The following is a 19,528-nucleotide window of genomic DNA, read 5'->3' on the forward strand; positions in this document are numbered from 1 at the left end:
TTTTTTATATTTAAAATGAGATGTTTATCATCTATTTGATTATGTTTATCTAAAGTTAGTTATACGAATTCAAACATGAAACTTTAATAAGTTGTACTTACGCACAATTTACTTTTAATCTTGAATTTTAAGTAATATGCATCAATAAACAATACTTAATGTATAAAAAATGGTTTTTAAGAGTTTTGTAAAATGCTTTATAATATAGTATAGATATAATATTTCAAACAACTTTCACCTATTTTTTATGGGAAAATTACACCAAAATAGAACCAACTTTCACCTGATTCCTATTTTGGGGAACCAACTTTCAAAATTGTCATTTAGGGGTCTCTATCAAATTTTTTGTTTATTTAAGGGTCTGATTGACCTGTTGATCTATTAATGCTGACATCATCTAGATATTTTGCCAACTAAAATATTTCACGTCATATTAATTTTTTATTTTAAAACTAATATTCCATGTCATATTAAATTTTTATTTTAAAACTAATATTTCACGTCATATTTAAAATTACAAAATAATTATAGAAAAATAACTAAAATTTATTTTTTTTTCAAAAGTTATTGTAATAAAATCTATTTTTCATTCTAAATCTCGTTTTTTTAAAAAAAAAAAATCAAATATCAAATTGAAGATTTTTTCAAAAATGAACTTTTTTATTCACAATTTGATATCTGAATTTAAAAAAAAACAAACGAGATTTGGAATGAAAAATAGATTTTATTACAATAATTTTTGGGGAAAAAAACAAATTTTGAAGTTGGTTCGCCAAAATAAAAATCAGGTGAAAATTGGTTCCATTTTGATGCAATTTTCCCTTACATTTTATTTTATTTGAGGAATATTATAAAAAACAATATTCTCTCGTCGTAATAAATTACCACGATTTATCTAAATTTGAATATTCTTTTATCTTCTATTCCCTATTTTCTCGATCTTAGAGAAAAGTTTAGATAATATATCAAAATAAAAATTAGATAAAAATCTTCAAAATCCGTAGCATATTCATTTCTATGATATGCTATAGATACCCTAGCAACGTATTTATTATCACAAAATCAATTTAAGGTCTTGTTTAAAAATATCAAGTATAAGATTATTTTCATTAAATATCTCTCTCCCTCTATATATATTTATATTGCCTTATAAACTAGATTTATCAAAAGTCTTAAAAACAACTTTTAATGCACAAAGTATTATACATTTATGCACAAAGTCTTAAAAATCTTAAAAACAACTCATAATGCATTAAATACTACTACTTTATGCATTCACTATTTACATCTCATAATCTACGGTTAAAATAGCAAATAGTACAAGCTACCAATGTACATTATTATTTTTTCTTTTCATATTTCCAAAATACATTTGATACATTTCACTCATGTCTTCACTCTCTCATACTTTTATGTCTTCACCCATCCCCCAATGTGAGATTCAAACTGATATTCACCGTGAGTTATTAAAAGTTCTCTTATTCATCACTCATTCAATTGCTCTAGAACTCTAGGTCTCGGTGTCACTCTCGATCTCTTGATTTTTTGCTCTTGGTGTAAAATGAACACATTTGTGGAGTCGTTTAAATATGTTGGATTTTAAATATATTGGATTTTAAACTATCATACAATTTTTTTTCATCGATAGGCTGAATTGGAACCATAACTCTTATTTATTCAAATTGTATTAATATGTAAAAACCAAGTGTAACTTATATCATCGTTAAATCTTCTCTAATAAAACCAATGAAACTTCAAAATCGTTAAAATTCATGGCTCTCGTCGATTGCACGGATACACAACTAGTATTATATATAATGGAGAGAGAGAGAGAGAGAGAGATAGTGCGGGTCATTTTTTAAGACCTCCCCATTAGTATAAACGCTATAAATCAATTCCAATTATTCATTTAGTCTAATAAATATTTAATTCAATAAATATCTCGAGTGTATTCTAGTATAAAACATTGATCATAATAAATAAAGTATGATTAATCTGATATAAATATTCAATATTATAATAAATAAACTTTCATCATTTTCATAAAATCTCTTAATTAATTGGTTTGTGAGGTTTGTATTAATTAATGGTTGAGTTTGTAAAAGAAACCATCTCTACATATATATATATATATATATATATATATATATATATATACATACACACACACACACATATGTAGGGGAGGTTTACTTTGCAAACTAAGTTATCTATACAAACCATGCAAACCCCATTCAATCGATCATAATTTTTCATTTTTTTTTTGTAAATGAGAGGTTAATTAGTCATTTTTATTGTGGAAGGTGTTAAGTATGGACATTATTATCTTTATTATATTAATTTTAGAGAAATAAATGAAACAATTTCATTAAAACAAAAAAAACAACCATATATGAAATAACTTCATCTAAAAGTGTAATATATAAAAAAATTTCATGAAAAAAGTTAATTTAAATTAAACAATGAAATCGATGGGTAAAGATGTTTTGCACGATTTATACAAATATGGGTGGTTTGCATTTGATTACTCTCATATATATATATATATATATATATTAGTTGTATACCCGCGCAATGCGGCGGGAGCCATGAAATTTAACGATTTTGAAGTTTCACTGGTTTTATAAGATAAGATTTAACGATGATATATGTTACACTTGGTCTATATATATTAATACAATTTGAATAAATAAGAGTTATGGTTCCAATTACAGACTATCAATGAAAAAAATTGTATGACAGTTTAAAATCCAATATATTTAAAATCCAACATATTTAAACGACTCCACAAATGTGTTCGATTTACACCAAGAGCAAAAAACCAAGAAACTTGAGTTTTAAGATAAACACTCAAAACCAATAAAGAAAACTACAAATTTGACAGATCATAAGCCATGAAAAGATAAAAAAAGATGGGTTTTAGAAGAAAATTTCAACTGTTTACACTCTTTCTTGTCCAGAAACTCAAATTAAGGTTGAATTAATACATGTATATATATATATATATTTCAAAAAAATCCAAGATAATATTATACAGTGCTATTTGGACAGGCTAACCCCAAAATATATAGTATATATATATAAATAAATAACTATAAAAGTATAAATCTTAAATATTAAAAATATTTTTTCACAATATATATAATATATAATAATATAATTAAGTTAAAAACTATTCAATATTGGACTCATTTCGAATGTATTAACGAGACGATTATAATGGTGTAACTTGTTAAAATAAAAATATATTTTTTTAACATGTTTTAATTGATATACGATTATGTATGTTAATTTGATAAAAGTTTAAAATGAAACATTTAAAAGTAAAGAACGTAAAGTAAATTAATTAACTAATTATAGAGGCATAAAGTGTAAATTTAAAATTATAATTTGAAAAAAATCGGTTGTGAGAGGGTGAGTGTATGTGAGGAGGGGGTGAAAAAGTTAGTATAAAGAGTATCTTGATCATTTAGTATTTTAAGACTTAAAAACTTTTATTAAATTTGTTTAATAAATAGTATTGATATATATTATTTATCCATGTGTTCTTTTTTGTAAATTCAAGTTACATGCATTTACAACTTCTTAATCATTTACATTTGAACTCCACATAACTAATTTATTGATCAACAAGTGATAAAAACGTTCAAAGGTGTTGAATCTAGTAATACAATTTTATAGTGAGGAATAGTATTAAATTTGCATTTTTGTTTATAAAAAAATTTCATATACTGTTACATTATATCGAATTATATATATATATATATATATTGTTATATATATAGAGAGAGAGGTGAGCTATTATGCAACCTTTTATATTCATACAATCAATACAACTCAATCTCAACCGTCCATTTAATTTAATGAATATGTGATTTCATAAAAGTTTTGATTGTTTTCTAATATGAAGTATTGATCATAATTAATAAGTTATAGTCATCTTCCATAAATGAACTCTTATCATATTATAAATATCTCAATTGATTGAGTTGCATTGGTTGTACAAATATGATGAGTTGCATTTGAAACGTACTCTCTCTCTATATATATATATAGGGGAACGTTTAAATAAAAACCAATCAATTTGTAAAAACCGTGAAAACTTTATTCAACCAATCATAATTTTTTATTTTGTTCATTCTTTTGTAATTATGAGAGGTTGATTAACCATTTTTATTGTGGAGGGTGTTAATCATGAATATTATCAACTTCATTATTTTAATTTTAGAAAAATACATGAAACTGTTTCATTAAAATTTCATTAAGTAGTATATGAAACAATTTCATAACCATATATGAAATAACTTCATCAAAAAAATATTATATGAAACAATTTCATAAGATTAAACAATTTCATGAAAAAATTTCATAAGATTACGACGGATGAGAGTAGTTTTTACGATTTTTACTAATTGGAGTGGTTTTCATTTGATCGCTCATATATATATATATATATATATATATATATATATATATGAGCGATCAAATACAAACCGCTCCATTTTGTACAAACCCTACAAACCAATCAAATACATCTATTTTCATAATCAAACTCCGTTATTAAAAGAAGTTATTTTTGTAAAGTAAAAAAATAAAATTATTATTATTTTATCCAAGAAAGGGCAAAACTGGAAAAAAAAAATTAAACGTTTCAACTCATTGAAATATATTTTCCCCGTATTCAATTCCCTTTCCTTGCATTAATCCCGTTCAATCAAAAATAAATAATGAAACACTTTGAAAACTGAATTAAAAATTTTGAAAACTGAATAATATGATTTCATTAGTGAAATTTATTTCATGAATGAAAAAATTTGAAAACTGAATAACACAATTTTATTAGTGAAATTGGTTTCATGGTTCCTAATCAAAATGAAGTTTGATTTATTAATGAAACTAGATATGGTTCAGTCAGTGAAACATTTTTTTAAAAACTGAATAGCATGATTTCATTAGTGAAATTGGTTTCATGAATGAAACATTTTGAAAACTGGATGACATGATTTTATTAGTGAAATTGGTTTCATGTTTTCTAACCAAGATGAAATTGTTTCATAGTATCTAACCAAAATGAAATTGAGTTTATTAATGAAATAAATATGATTCAGTCAATGTAACATTTTGAAAATTGAACAATATGATTTCATTAATGAAACTAATTTCATGGTTCTTAACCAAAATGAAATTAGTTTCATGAATGAAACATTTTAAAAACTGGATAACATGATTTCATTAATGAAATTTGTAAGGATCAATTTATTCATAAATTTTACTAATGAAACAAAATAATATACTCAAAATCTGAAAAAATATCACAACTATAGGAGGCTAGCTTTTTGTCGCCTTAACAAGGTTTTTTAGAACAATTTGAATATAGAACATTGTATTAACTATCTTATAAGACATTTTTGAAAACTATACTATGCACACATCTTATTATATAAGATATGTGCTTTTATAAAACATTTACCAAATAATGTCCTATAACATAACTAATATATAAAAAAAACTTATTTTGACACCCAAAACGTCTTTTAAAATGATTACAACACCTTTATATAGAAGATTTTATTGTTTGGTCATAAAAACTAAGTCTTATAAAATAATCTATTAAGATATTTATATATTTTTTACATCTCATAAACCAAGTCTATTGTCTTTATATGAAACAATATTAATTATGCCTTTCATATATAATGTTTTATATGTAAAACCACATGAAAACTGATCCACATAGTTTGTAGCATTTTTTGTTGTTTAAATTTTAGTTGTCTCATATATATAGTGAAAAGTTTAAATAAAAAAGTTAAATATTGTAAGAAGGAAAGATTAATAGAAAGTTAATATGTGAATCCATTTAAAAGATCTGAAAAAATCTATTCAAGATGCATGTGTAAACCATCGCTAGTAATTATTCATATAGATTTACATATGCATCTTCAAATGGATTTTTATAATGATTCATATACAAACCTTCCTATTTTTACCTTTTTCAGGATATTTAATGTTTTTATTTGAACATTCCGGTATGTATATGTGTATATGTATATATATATATATATATATATATATATATAGGGCTGGATTCACGTGAGACCAAAGGTTTTTCGTGAGACCCGTAAGACCAATTTACGTTCATTGATTAACTTTATAAGCTAATGATCTAATGGTCTAAAATTGAACGGTGACAATTTTGTGATTATTGAGAAGGTTCGTGGCGTTTGTGAATGTTCAAATCTGACGATTGATCTAATCCAAGGGATGAGAATTGGTCTTACGGGTCTCACGAAAAAACCTTGGTCTCATATGATCCCAAATATATATATATATATATATATATATGAAAATATAATAACATAAACATACGCACATAGCTTTAATTTTTAAAGTGGAGTTAGTAACCTCATGATGGTATTTCTAATTATTATATGTTTTACTAAAAAATGCAGCCCAAAAACAGTGTTCATAATGGGAGGTGGTGAAGGGTCAGCTGCTAGGGAAGCACTTAAGCACGAGTCAATTGAAAAAGTTATCATGTGTGATATCGATCAGGTTTGTCAGCTCTTCATCATATATATATATATATATATATATATATATATATATATTTATAGAATTTCACTTACATCATCATAAACATGCTTCGTGTTTATGAAATATACACAAAACAATGAAATGCATAAGATCAATCAACATCATATCAATTATTTTTATACAAAAAAGTTTAATACAAGTCGTGTACTTTATTGCAGGCAGTGGTCGCTTTCTGCCGTGAACATCTAACGGCAAATAAAGAAGCCTTCATTAACAAAAAGCTTGAACTCATCATCAACGATGCAAAGTAAGCGTTTCAAAACAGTTCTGGACCAGTTTGATCCAAACCCTAATTCTTATCTCATGTGTTTTTATGAAACGTAGATCTGTCAAAAAAATTTGGATTAACGAAATGTGAATAATTCAGAACAAAAATGCTCGTTCTAATGACCCAAGGGTAAGGTTCAATCGCAAATATAATTAGATTGTGAATTAGAGGGACAAATCTGGTGTGTTGATAAAAATTAAGAAAAAAACTAATCAAGCCCTAAACCACAAAGTGGTTAATCAAAGGTTGATTAGGGGGCAAAATGTAGTTAATTTCAATCTTCAATTTCACAAGTCTAACTATTTTATTTTTTATTTTTTAACTAAAAACTCTATCCCCTTTATTTATTAAATTAAACCATCTTAAAAATAACTAATATTTAATCAAAAAATAACATTAAAGAACGAACATTGCATTCTCTTTGATATACATGACATCCGATTTGATATAGTTTTTTTAACTACTTTTACATGAAATGGTATATATGTGTAATATTGATTATAAATATTCATGTATATTTATTATGAAGAGATGTTGTATCAACATAAACATACATGAATATTTATAATCAATATATATATATATATATATATATATTCGCTTGTACATTCATAATAAATATACATATTATTCATCATGAATATTTTATGTATATAAAACAATTTTTTAGAATTCATAATATTTATTATGATTATACATATTTATTATAATATTCATTATAAATATGCATATTATTGATTTAGAATATATATGTACGTTCATATGTATACAACATTTTTATTATTATTCATATAAGTATGATATTCATCATAAATTTTAATTTGATTTATTGGATTCTGGATTTGTCTCGATGGTTTTCGATCCATCTCGATAGGCAGATCAGTCTCAAAATGGATGTCATACTGAAAATAAATAACCGTTGGTTTTTTATTTTATTTGTTTGATTGAAATATTAATTATTTTAAAATAATTTAGTTTAAAATTTAGGGGTAAAAAGTTTAATTAAAGATTAAAAAAAAGTCAAATATTTGAACTGTGGATTGAAGATTGAAATAAATTCTCTCTCTTTTTTTTATACTATAATCAGCTTAATTAATTATTTATTAAAAAAATTATGTAATGCAACTTGTTAGATTAAATAGAGATGGAGGGTCGAATTTGTCCCTTATTTGACAAACTAAATGAGGTTTGCAATTGATTCTCTCTCTCTCTCTCTATATATATATATAATATTGGAAAGTTCAAATAAGACGAAAGATAAATACTATGAAAATGTATGAATACAAAAAATTATTTGTGAATCATTGAAAAAATTCATTTAAACCTAGTATCGTCGGATCACATATCCTCTTCACACAGATTTCATCAATAAATTCAATATTTCACATATGAACCTTGCCACAGCCTTCTGTTCTTACCTTTACAATATTTTCCATTCATTCTAATTTACACACACACATGTGTGTGGTGTTAGGGGGGCTTAGGTTCAATCTAGAAGACATTCAATTTGCGGAAGGTGAAGATTTTTAAGTCACATGATACAAACACGTTGCTTTGACCGTCCATAGAATGGACGATCTTTCCTGCAATCTTAGTTGCATTGACCAAGTCGTCCACGTCCATTTTAAACGTGTTCTATCACATTTGATTTTGGAATTTCTTGACTTTTTACAAATTAACTGACTTTTCATATGTTGACTCGGAACTTTTAACCTCGATTCTTATGATTTGTATTGGTAAAGGATTGAACTAGAAGAGAGGAAGGAGAAATTTGACATAATAGTTGGAGACTTGGCTGATCCTGTTGAAGGAGGGCCTTGCTATCAACTCTACACAAAGTCTTTTTATCAGGAGATCGTCAAACCTAAGCTTAATCCCGATGGAATCTTTGTTACTCAGGTTCTTGTTTCTTGCTGAATCTTATCCAAAATTAAATACCCAAAAAAGGGGGCATTATTTAAGATTTATTTTGTCCAAGAGAGCATATATATATATATAGAGAGAGAGAGAGAGAGACACTAGTAGCCAATGCACAAACAAAGTTTTGATTAATTTTGCCTAATAGTGTTGTCGATATAACAAAATGAAATTAGTTTTACGGTTCCTAACCAAAATGAAATTTATTTTCATAAATGAAACATTTTGAAAACTGAATAACATGATTTTATTAATGAAATTTGTAAGAAAATCAATTTACTTATGAATTTTACAGATGAAACAAAACAATATACTAAAAATATGGAAAATATCACAATTATAATATTAATAAATCTGGAAAGATTTGTAAATTTGAAAAAAAAATACCAATTTCTTTTGTTATTATGAAAATGAAGTAAAGAAATTCCTAAGAAAAAGATTATTATAAATAAGCTCTGAAATTGATTGATTATTTTTATTTAATAAAAGAATAAAAAAAATATTAATGTTAATAAGTATCTATTAAAAATTTACCGGTTTCAAGATTATTATAAAAACAGATTGATTGATCATTTCCTAAAAAATCTCAAATCTATGTAATCTTCCCGATTTAGACACAATTAGAATATTAATACAATTATTGTAAAATCAAAGAACAATCATACCCTTATGGATTAAAAATAAATAAAATTAAATGGAATTATGTTATCGGTTGATGCTAGTTTGTATAAATGGGAGCGATTTGTATTTGATCGCTCATCTCTTTCTGTATCTATATATCTCTCTCTCTCTATCTCTCTCCATATACACACACATATATATATATATATATATATATATATTTATATGAAAGATTAAAATAATGATTTTACTTTTTATATCCTATTAATTAGATTAAACAAATGCATAAAAAGAAGTTGGTAGGACTCTCTATTACGTAGTAATAACTTATTTTAACGGACGGTTTTTGTCCTAAATATATATGGTCCCTTTTTAAGTACTTTATCATAAAGACCAATTTGTTTTAGTATATATGCATACCATCTTCAAGTCACTTTGCATCATAGTTATAGAGCCTTATATATATATGGTTGTATTTGGTTAACATGCAGGCTGGACCTGCAGGGGTGTTCACTCATCAAGAGGTGTTCACATCTATTTACAACACCATCAAACAAGTCTTCAAATGTATGCGCTAATTAAAACCATAACGCAAGACATCAATTAAATGCTTTAATTATAATAAAATTGAGTTTATAAGACGTTTAAAGTGTTCAAGTATCATGATAAAGTGTTTAATTTATAAGACTTTAATTTATAGGATCAAAATATAAATCTTACGTCCTAAAAAGCTTATTACAACCCCAAAGAGCGTCATAAAGCTTATTGTAATAAATTTAGATATGACATTTTTATTCTTTGATCCTATAAAGCACCTTATTATGACAATTAAACACTCAAAGACGTCCCTATAAACCGATTTTGATGATGCATTTATTTTCAAAAGCAACCAGATCTTAATTAACTATCTCAATTGTTCATGATATGCCGGTGCAGATGTGGTCGTGTACACGAGTCATGTGCCTTCTTTTGCTGATGAATGGGGATGGGTTATGGTTTGTTTTCCGTTTTGACTTCTTCCCTTTTTGTCTTCTTTTTCCTTAAGAAAGATCGATCGACCCAAGTGAAATGTGTATTTTATTGGTGCAGGCATCCGACAAGCCATTTTGTTTTGATGGAGAGAAACTAGATAAGAAAATACGTGAAACAATTAACGGGGAGTTGTTGTATTTAGATGGTGCTTCATTCTGCTCTGCAACCGTTCCTAACAAGATCGTTTCTTCCTCGTGAGTCATTAACCTATTTATAAATATTTTTTTTAGAAAAACTATACCAGGACTAATCCCGGTAAATTGTGACCATAAGAAATCGGCCTGATAAAATTAGTGGCCAGAATTGTTGTAAACGTCTGAAATCGGATCCTGGTAATAGTTTATTATACAAGTGTCCTAAATTTGTTGTTAAAACGCCTAAAAACGTCTTATAAAACTATTGTAACGCTTAATTTAAGATAAAACTCTTTATAGTTTGGTCCTATAAAAATAAGTTTTACTATATAATCTAATAAAATGCTTATACAATTTAGGCGTTCTATAAATCCAATTTTGTTTTAGTGTCCTTTAAGGCATTCTATTAGAACAAATCGAAGGAATTTCAACCGGTGACCTAAACTACACCTGTGGATTACTTATAAAGGTTTGTTTCATGGGTTAATTGAATTGGTTTGGTTTTCAGGTTGAAAAATGAAACTCATGTGTACACCGAGGACAATGCAAGGTTCATTCATGGCCAAGGAGTTGGGAAGAAGTGCAGTCATTAGGAGGGGTTTTTATATCGATCTGCCATGAATTGAAAAGAACAAATTAAAATAGATAAAACATCGTCGGTAGAATGATTTGGAGTTGGTGAGAGTTTCTAGCATATTGATATATTACAATTTACTGCAGGGGCGGACCTACTAAAGAGCTTGCGAGCGGATCCCGTATGTTCGCTTGCGAGCGGGGTCCCGTATGTTCGCTTGCTCACTTGATTATTGCAAGGGAAAAAAATTTGATCCATTTGATTTTGAGAATGCTCTAAAATATTTTAACACTTATTCAACAACAAAGATTTAAGCTCGCTGATGGTCATGGTGTGCTCAAATAAAGAGCTTGTTTTTAATAATTAAAATATGACTTGTTAACGTTAACGATGGAGTTTAAGTTCTCATTTCTTGTTAGCGTTTAATCAATCTATTGTTCTTTTAATTTTAGTTTGCAAAACATTTTATTTAGTAATAAAATTCTAAATGCAAAAATCAGAAATTTAGAGAAAAGATGAAGGATATCGTAGATCAAATTCTTAACATCAAGAAATTTTACCTACAAAAACCGAGCAAGTCCTTCAAAATCAACCAAAAATCCTATGGAGTTCGGTTAGAAATGCATCAAGCGACTTGGCGATTAAAATCCTGGATCTAAGCAACCAATTCTTCTTTTTAATTTTTCTTTCACCTTGGTTCTTGCATATTCATTCTAATTCCTAGCATGCATGTTTCTTCGAATAATATTCTGCAGTGAGAGGTATGACTATTATAACTATGATTCAGTAAAAATAGCGTAAACTTCATCTTTCGTCTCTTTGCTTTTTCTGGTTTTGATCCCTGGAATTTATTTAATACCAAATTTCCAATGTAATTTGTATTTTATGTTAACCCAGTTAAATAAAAGTGCATTTTAGTCTATTACCCAATTTTTTTTTATTTCTCTAATTATATTTTAGTAGAGGAAGGTTAAGGGAAAACTCTAAAAAAATGAAAAACTAGAAAACTTCTTATCAACCGTTAGATTAATTAAAAATACTGTTGTAATTATCCATTTAATCACATCCATAGATCGATTGACGGATTGTAAATGCATCTTTTATAACCACGGACTGACATTTTGAAATGATCAATGGTTTCTAGATTCATTTTGTTTCATGTGATTTACCCATCAAATTATGCAAGTAGGTTGATGTCAATTCTTTGTTTTGGTTTCTGGTTTTTGCTTTCAGTTTTTTATTGATCATATTCTTGTATGTGTGTGTTTCTTATTGTAAACATAAAACTTGTTAATAGCTATCGTTCATGACTTTGTCATTCAATTTCGGCCATGTTATATTATAATCTTATTTTTGTGTAAACTCATTGCTTATTTCCTTGTCTTCACATATTTGTGTAGATTTGTTCTTGATTGTTAGTATCAACTACATATCATCTAATTCTCTTTTCGTTGCTTTGGATCGTAGTTCGATTGATTAAGAATCCTTCAACAAAGAAAAAAACCATTTATATCAGGTATACATCTTATCAAGTTTTTCGTTTTTTGACAAACTGAAAATCTCTTTTACAAACTTAGCCTCATTGGCATTTATAAAGTTCTTTTACATATCGACTTCTATGTTTTTTCTGTCTTAAAATGGGTACACTTAAATTTCATACCTAGATATTTCATCTTTGCAAGCCATTTAGCAAAATCACATTTTGATAACTTCTTGCAAGTTAGAAGCAGTGTGAAGTATGGGGCCTCCTATGATGAGTTCTTTGATTTTTTTGTTATGTGTTTATATTTTCCTTGAAGTATGATTGTCGAGAGCTTGGCATTGTCCTCTTTATCCTCTATTTTTTTCTTCTTCTATTAATCTAATGGGTGTTTAGTTTTTTTTTGGCTTTGTTGATTCTTGCCATTTGTAACACCCCACCATTTATATTTATATTTGCATATAACAATGTATTTCATATATCAAGAAATAAATAGTACATCTTCGGTCCTAACAGTACAAGAAGTTATAATACAACATTTACAAAATTTACAACCCAAAAATTTCCACAATAACTGTAACACCCCATCCTACTAAACTTAAGATGAGACATGTCACAACTGAAAACGGATCAAAAGTCTACCTTTTACAGTACGGAGCTCTAATGAAACTCTAAAAAAAAATTACAACCATTATATTAATTACATAGCACTAACATATTCACATAATAACATAGCAAAAACACTATATTCAACCGCTCGTCTTTTAGAATCTTAAGCCATCTCGACCCTTTATCCTACCCCTAAGTTAGATCCTGAACCTGCCGAGGTAAAACAAAACAACACTCGACTGAGCAAAAAAATTGCCCAGTGAACAAATAACAGAAGAATATCAAATATGAATAAATAACTGAAAGGAAACATTACGATACAAGTGAAATCAATTTAAGTGTGAATCTCTAAAAATTGAAAGTTATATAATAAAAAAAATATTCAAGGTAAGAAGGGCATCTGTATCATTAGAATACGTTATTCCCGATGGATGATCAGTCCAATCAGGCGCCGTACTGGAAAGGAAGTGTCGGGCACTACACCATCACATTCCCCGGTAACCAAAGGTATTTGGTATTTGGCTATATCTAGTAACTAATATAATTGGTATTCGGCTCTATCCGGTATTCGGTTCATAGGATGCATCCAACATTGTCTATTTGGCTAGGCCGTAACCTTTATGAGAATGCCATGACTATTTTAGCCATCATCAGGCGTCTCAACACCCGTGCCTCGAGTATTGAGCATATTCAAAGTTAAGTCAATAAACTCAAACTCAAATAACGAAATCAAGAACCAAACATTTGATAATAAGTCTAATAAAGCCATTGAGGTTCCAATTTATATAAAATAGAATGAAAGATTTTTATGAATTATTTTGAAACCAAAGTGGTAGAAACTTGAATACACACTAGGATGCTAGTCAAAATCTCCAAATGTTCTTTCCTTGATCTTAACTTGGGTTTGATCAAGAATTATCACCATCTTAGAACATGCAACATGTTTTTAGGTGAAAATCTACAAACATTAAGATCCTAGTTCTTAGCAAGAACAAGTTTTAAAAATCAAAAAAAAAGGAGAAAACACAAAATACGTAAAAAAAAAAAATGAAAGCTACAACTATGTGAGATGAGTTTTAAAACTCTATGAAGATAGATGCTTACCTTCAAAACACCTTCTAAGCCATTAAACATAGTGAATATGGGCTGGATAATAGAGGAAGAATAGAGAGAAAATGAGAAGGGATTTGGGAGAGTTTTAGAGAGAGAGAGAGAGAGGTGAGAGGCTTTTGGGTTGGAAATGGAAGAAAGGGAGGGGTTGATGGCCAGCCAAAAAGGGAGAGTGGGGGAGAGAGAAGAGGAGTGTTGGGTAGTGTGTGAAATGATGAGAAATTTTAAAAAAATACAATTTTTTTTTTGCATTTTGATTTAAATAAACACTAGATGAAATAGTTTATATAGTTCCTATCAAAAGTTTTTTTTTTATCATACATATATACATATATATACGTACATACATATATATACATACATACATATATATACATACATACATATATATATATATATATATATATATATATAATTTCGATATATCATTTGAATTTGGCATTTTATAAATAAATTAAGCAATTCACTCTTCTAAGTGCAAAACTAGGCATAATTTCTAAATTTTCTAGTGGAATCATGACTTACCTTTTAATTTCTAGATTCAAAATGTGACGAGTCTATTCTTGCTATTATGAGATGCTTAAGTCTAGAACCGACCTGAATTTATTTTGTCGGATGTCACAGTCTCCCCCGGTTGGAAGAATTTCGTCCCGAAACTCAATGGTTACCTTTATTGACCCTATCTTGAGCAAAGAGGCGAGGATACTTGCGCCTCATGAAATCCTCACATTCCCAAGTATATTCGGGCCCGCGCCTTGATTTTCAGTGAACCTTTAGTATCATAATTCTAATTCGCTTTAGCTACTAAACTTCTCTGTCAGGGATCTCATTTGGTTCTTCTATGAAGTGCAGTCGATCATCAATCTGAACTTCTTCTAGGGGCATGATTAACGAGTCGTCAGCCAGGCATTTTCTTGAGATTTGACACATGGAATGTATCATGAATGGCGCTTAACTCCTAAGGTAGCTTGAGTTTGTATGCCACTGGACCAATTCTTTTGGTGATGACGAATGGTCTAATATTGTATGTTAGGACTGAAATCAGTATTAAATTGTATTCGTCTTGAAAGTTAAATATTGTCTATAATTGTAAAAGTCATTGTGTTTGACTTTTCTTAGGCAGGTTTGACTTTGACTTGTGTTTAGAGGTTTGACCCTATTAATAGGGTAATGTCTTTGTAAATCTTGTAAGAGAGCTCATTTGTAAAAATTGATGCGTAAAGAGAGTTTGACTAAGCTTTGAATGTTTGAATTTCTCTCTCAAAGTTCATATGAATGTTCTTGAAGATTTATCTTAATCTGCCATGATTATGGAGCTTGCTTGAAGATTAATCATTGAAGTGGGACACACAATTGGTATCAAAGCAGAAATGCAAGAAATCAGAAGAAGAAGAAATCAGATTTTGAAGAATTGTTGAAGATTATTTTATGAATTTTTTTTTCTTCTTCGTGTTCTTAATTTTTTTTGAGTTTGATTCGATTTTTTTTAAAAATCTCGTGTTTTTGTGTTTAAATCATGATCAAAATGCTCGGAATTGAATTGTGAATCTTTGTTATTCATAAACTTTTGTGATTTGATCATTGCATTTCAAGATTTAATCGGATTTTGTGTTTTTAAATTTTTTCGTGTTCTTAATTTTTTTTAGTTCCACTGTTTTTGATCCAATTTTTTTAATTTTTTTTTTCCTGTTTTTGTGTTTTTGATAGTTTTTGATCTGATTTTGATTTTTGGGTTGAACAAATTTGTGTTAAATCACTCGTTTTATCGCTCAGCCCATTTTTCAGGCCCATCCGGATTAGTTTATCGCCCAGCCCAATTCAGATTTAGACTTAGCCTGATTGTCTTTTATCTTCATCTCTCAAGAATTTTCTAAATAGGAATTCTTCCAAGTCTAAATCGCTGAAGACTTGAACGGACAAGGTGTAAATCGCAGAGGTATTGATCGAGCTAGACTTCAAGATTCATCGATTTAGCCACAGGTACCTCAAATTGATCGTATTCGGTTTAGTCTTGAGCGGATACATGAGCGATTTAAGTTTAGTCTTGAGCGGACTAGGTTTAAATCATACAACTCGTGACCGGATAAGTATCCGGATAGGTAAATCGATTGGTTCTGTGATTGTTTTGTGAGTGATTTAGCCGACTGTTTGAGCGATTTAGCTGTATGCGGTGAGCGATTTAGCCGACTGCTTGATCGGTTTAGCTGTCTGGTTGAGCGATTAATCCTATGCGGTGAGCCATTTACACTTGATCTATCTCTTCATTTGAGCGAATTCGGATAGTAGGAAATTCAGCTTGAGCGAATTCGTACAAAGAGTTTGGACTTAATTCGAATTTCACCAATACTACTAAAATCTTCTTGTGAACCAGTCGTCATTAGCCAGCTAGAGGAGATCTGCAAATTTCGACAACCCACAGTGCAGTGAGCGATATATTTTGAGCGATTTTAGGAATTTAAGTGAGCGATTTATTTAGCTAGGTGAGCGATTTAGACTGTATTATTGAGCAATCTTGACTTGGTTAGAACAGCTTGTCTGAGTTTCTTCAATATCGTACTTCACTGTGTTCAGCCCAAACCTTATGTCTGAATTTGAGATAAATCGTCCATAGAATTGAGTTGATTTGGTCTGATTCTTGCTATTTCATTAAGGATTTGAGCATTGCTTGAACAAATAGAGATATCAGTTGCTTGGTAGGTTTAATTGGTAAGTGAACGCTGGATTCAAGTTGTATTGACAAAATTCAAGCTGTTGTTGAGCTGCTCCTTCATCCTTCTCCTTTGGGAACATTGTGACAGATTCTTGGGCTGTCGAACAGCAAGCCTAAGTTCTTCTTCTGTTCCCTCACGATCATCTTACGCAGTAAAACCATTCAGGGTTATTGATTTATGCTAAGGCTATTGAAAGCTACTGAATTTTCAAGGAAGGAGTCTAAACCAGATTCAGGGTACCTGCACAGAAAATCCTGGTGCTGTTTCAGTTTCGACAAAGGAGACTGGTACTGTTTGAGTCAAATACAAGTTCATTGTGAAAAACAGCAGCTTATTCGAGTTGATAATTATCGGTTTTAATTTAGTTTTAACTATTTTGGCTTAAACTGTATTTTAACTGCTGTTTGTATAGCAGACTGCTAGCTTTGAGCAGACTTGAGATTTGAAGATTGTTGTTTTACCAGACCCATCTGCAGCTACACAGTGTCTAGCAAGGAAGATAGAAGTTCACGGTCCATAGCCAACTTATGGTGATCCAGATTTGTTGAATTCCTAGTTGACTGTTTTGTTGACTGTTTTAAGGCTAATGCGAAGCAAGGACGCACATTTAACAGATTGAATCAGTCAGAATGTTGCTGGAAGATTGAAGTTCAGAAGTTTGCTGTCATTCAGGACGAAGCACAATCAGAAGTTTGCTGACATTCAGGACAAAGAAGGAGACTGCTTAAAGCCTGTTTAGAGTGCTGTTGCTATTTGTTTGAAGGTGGATATTGGTGTGAAGACAGTTCATTGAAACAGGTTCAAGGATATCTACATCATATTGGATATGGTTTATCACTCACAGCAGCCTTATTGAATTACTGTTTGTATTGGTTGCTGGAAACAATAATTTGAAACAGTTGCCTGTTTTGAGTTTCATCTTCCAAGGGATTGTAAATCACTTGCTGATTAAACTGGGTTTGAGCTTTATCTTCAGCTGGTAGTTTCACACAAATATTAACTGTTTGAACTATTAACTGTCAGCATCTTGATCAGTTTAGTTTGCAGTCTTGAACTATTTTAAAACAGTCTGAGTGGTTTAGCTTGCTGTCATAACACAAGGGCTGTACATAGCTGTATTAATCATTTTGTTCTTGTATTTTCTTAGTTTTATTTTTGTTTAGATTTTAATTTTGGATCATTTTGTTTATCTGTTTTGGTTTTTGTGTTTTTAACTGGTTGAGAAAGTTTTGAACGATTTTCCGTTGCGTAAACTGTTTTTCATCAGTTTCAACTGTCTTTGACTGTTTTAAACTATTTTCAACAGTTTTGACTGTTTTACTGATTTTTTTACAGTTTTCGTCAATTTTCTGAATTCTCATCAGTTTTAGTGTGTTTTTGTTTGTATTTTGAGCTTAATTGTTTCTTATTTCTTTTACTGATTTCACTGCATAGATCCTATAACTGATCAATTTTTTTAAATGGCAGATATTCTAAAGGAGATGAGAGAGAAGATTGCTGAGCTGGAAAAGAGCATTGTGAACTATAAAGAGAAATATATAAATATGTATACTAAGAATAATGCTAATGAGGAAAGTATTAAAATTTTGAATCGGAAGCATAAAGAAATATTAGAAAGAGTTGAGAATGATTCCAAGTATCAGATTAATAAACTTAAAAAGTCCTTGGATGATGTCAGAATAGAATGTGACAAAGAGATAAAAACATGGAGTAAGTCTAATAAAGATTTGTTCAATAAACTCCAAAAAGTTTAAAATGAACTAAATGCTGAGAGGAACTCTCCAAGGAATAATACAGAGACAAAGGATTTAACTGAGAAGGTTCATAAATCTGAAAATGATCTGATTGAGCTAAGAAAGCTTTTGAATTTAGAGAAGAAAAGATTTTATGAAATAGAGAAAAGATTTTGTATTAAACGTGAATCTTATGAAAATAAGATTAATTCTCTTGAGCTGAATGCTAAATTTCTTTTAAATCAAATTTCAGATTTTGAACAACTTATCATCTTGGAACGATCCAAGGTTGATAAAGAGAAGAAAGAGTATGAAGAAGAATGTCAAAGAAAGAATTTGGAATTGTCGAACAACATTATTCAGAAAAGGAAAGATTTAGATGAAGAGAAGAAAGTGTTTATTCTTGAAAAGAAAAACACTGTCAAAAAAAATGGTGCAATTGCCAAAGAGCTTACAGAGAAAAAGAAATGGCTTGACATTGCTTCAGAAAATGAGAAGGGAAGTTCAGACGAAGAGAGAAAGAAATTTGAGAAAGAACGGAAATTTTTTGAAAAGTCAAAGAAGGAATTAGAAAGTAAGTTTTTGGATACTTCAAATAAATTGTCTGATCTAAAGACAGATCTTGAAACTGAATTGAACATGAGAACTGAACTGAAAAAGAAATATGATTTAGTTACTGTTGAAAGAGACCAGCTTTTACAAAAGGTCAAAGACTTTTCGTGTGCTAAAAGCCCAACTGATTCTC

General features: G+C 29.0%; 1 protein-coding gene and 1 long non-coding RNA gene across 2 annotated transcripts in view; both read left to right on the forward strand.

Annotated features, from left to right (window-relative positions):
- Window positions 1-11,369, forward strand: part of LOC112506010 (thermospermine synthase ACAULIS5) — a 16,415-nt gene extending 5,046 nt beyond the window's left edge. The window contains exons 4-11 of the mRNA XM_025110039.1: window positions 6,450-6,552; window positions 6,753-6,841; window positions 8,605-8,761; window positions 9,892-9,967; window positions 10,337-10,395; window positions 10,490-10,626; window positions 11,075-11,151; window positions 11,287-11,369. Coding sequence (XP_024965807.1) covers window positions 6,450-6,552; window positions 6,753-6,841; window positions 8,605-8,761; window positions 9,892-9,967; window positions 10,337-10,395; window positions 10,490-10,626; window positions 11,075-11,151; window positions 11,287-11,369 — 781 coding nt within the window. The remainder of the gene's footprint in view (window positions 1-6,449; window positions 6,553-6,752; window positions 6,842-8,604; window positions 8,762-9,891; window positions 9,968-10,336; window positions 10,396-10,489; window positions 10,627-11,074; window positions 11,152-11,286) is intronic.
- Window positions 11,370-16,261: 4,892 nt separating this feature from the next.
- On the forward strand, window positions 16,262-18,025 carry LOC112508065. Its single transcript, XR_003068600.1, has 2 exons — window positions 16,262-17,337; window positions 17,466-18,025. It is a non-coding gene; the product is annotated as an uncharacterized LOC112508065 (long non-coding RNA).
- The last annotated feature ends 1,503 nt before the right edge of the window (window positions 18,026-19,528 follow it).

The sequence above is a fragment of the Cynara cardunculus genome, assembly GCF_001531365.2.
Source record: "Cynara cardunculus var. scolymus isolate 2C chromosome LG 2, CcrdV1, whole genome shotgun sequence".
In the NCBI taxonomy this organism is placed as follows: Eukaryota; Viridiplantae; Streptophyta; class Magnoliopsida; order Asterales; family Asteraceae; genus Cynara; species Cynara cardunculus.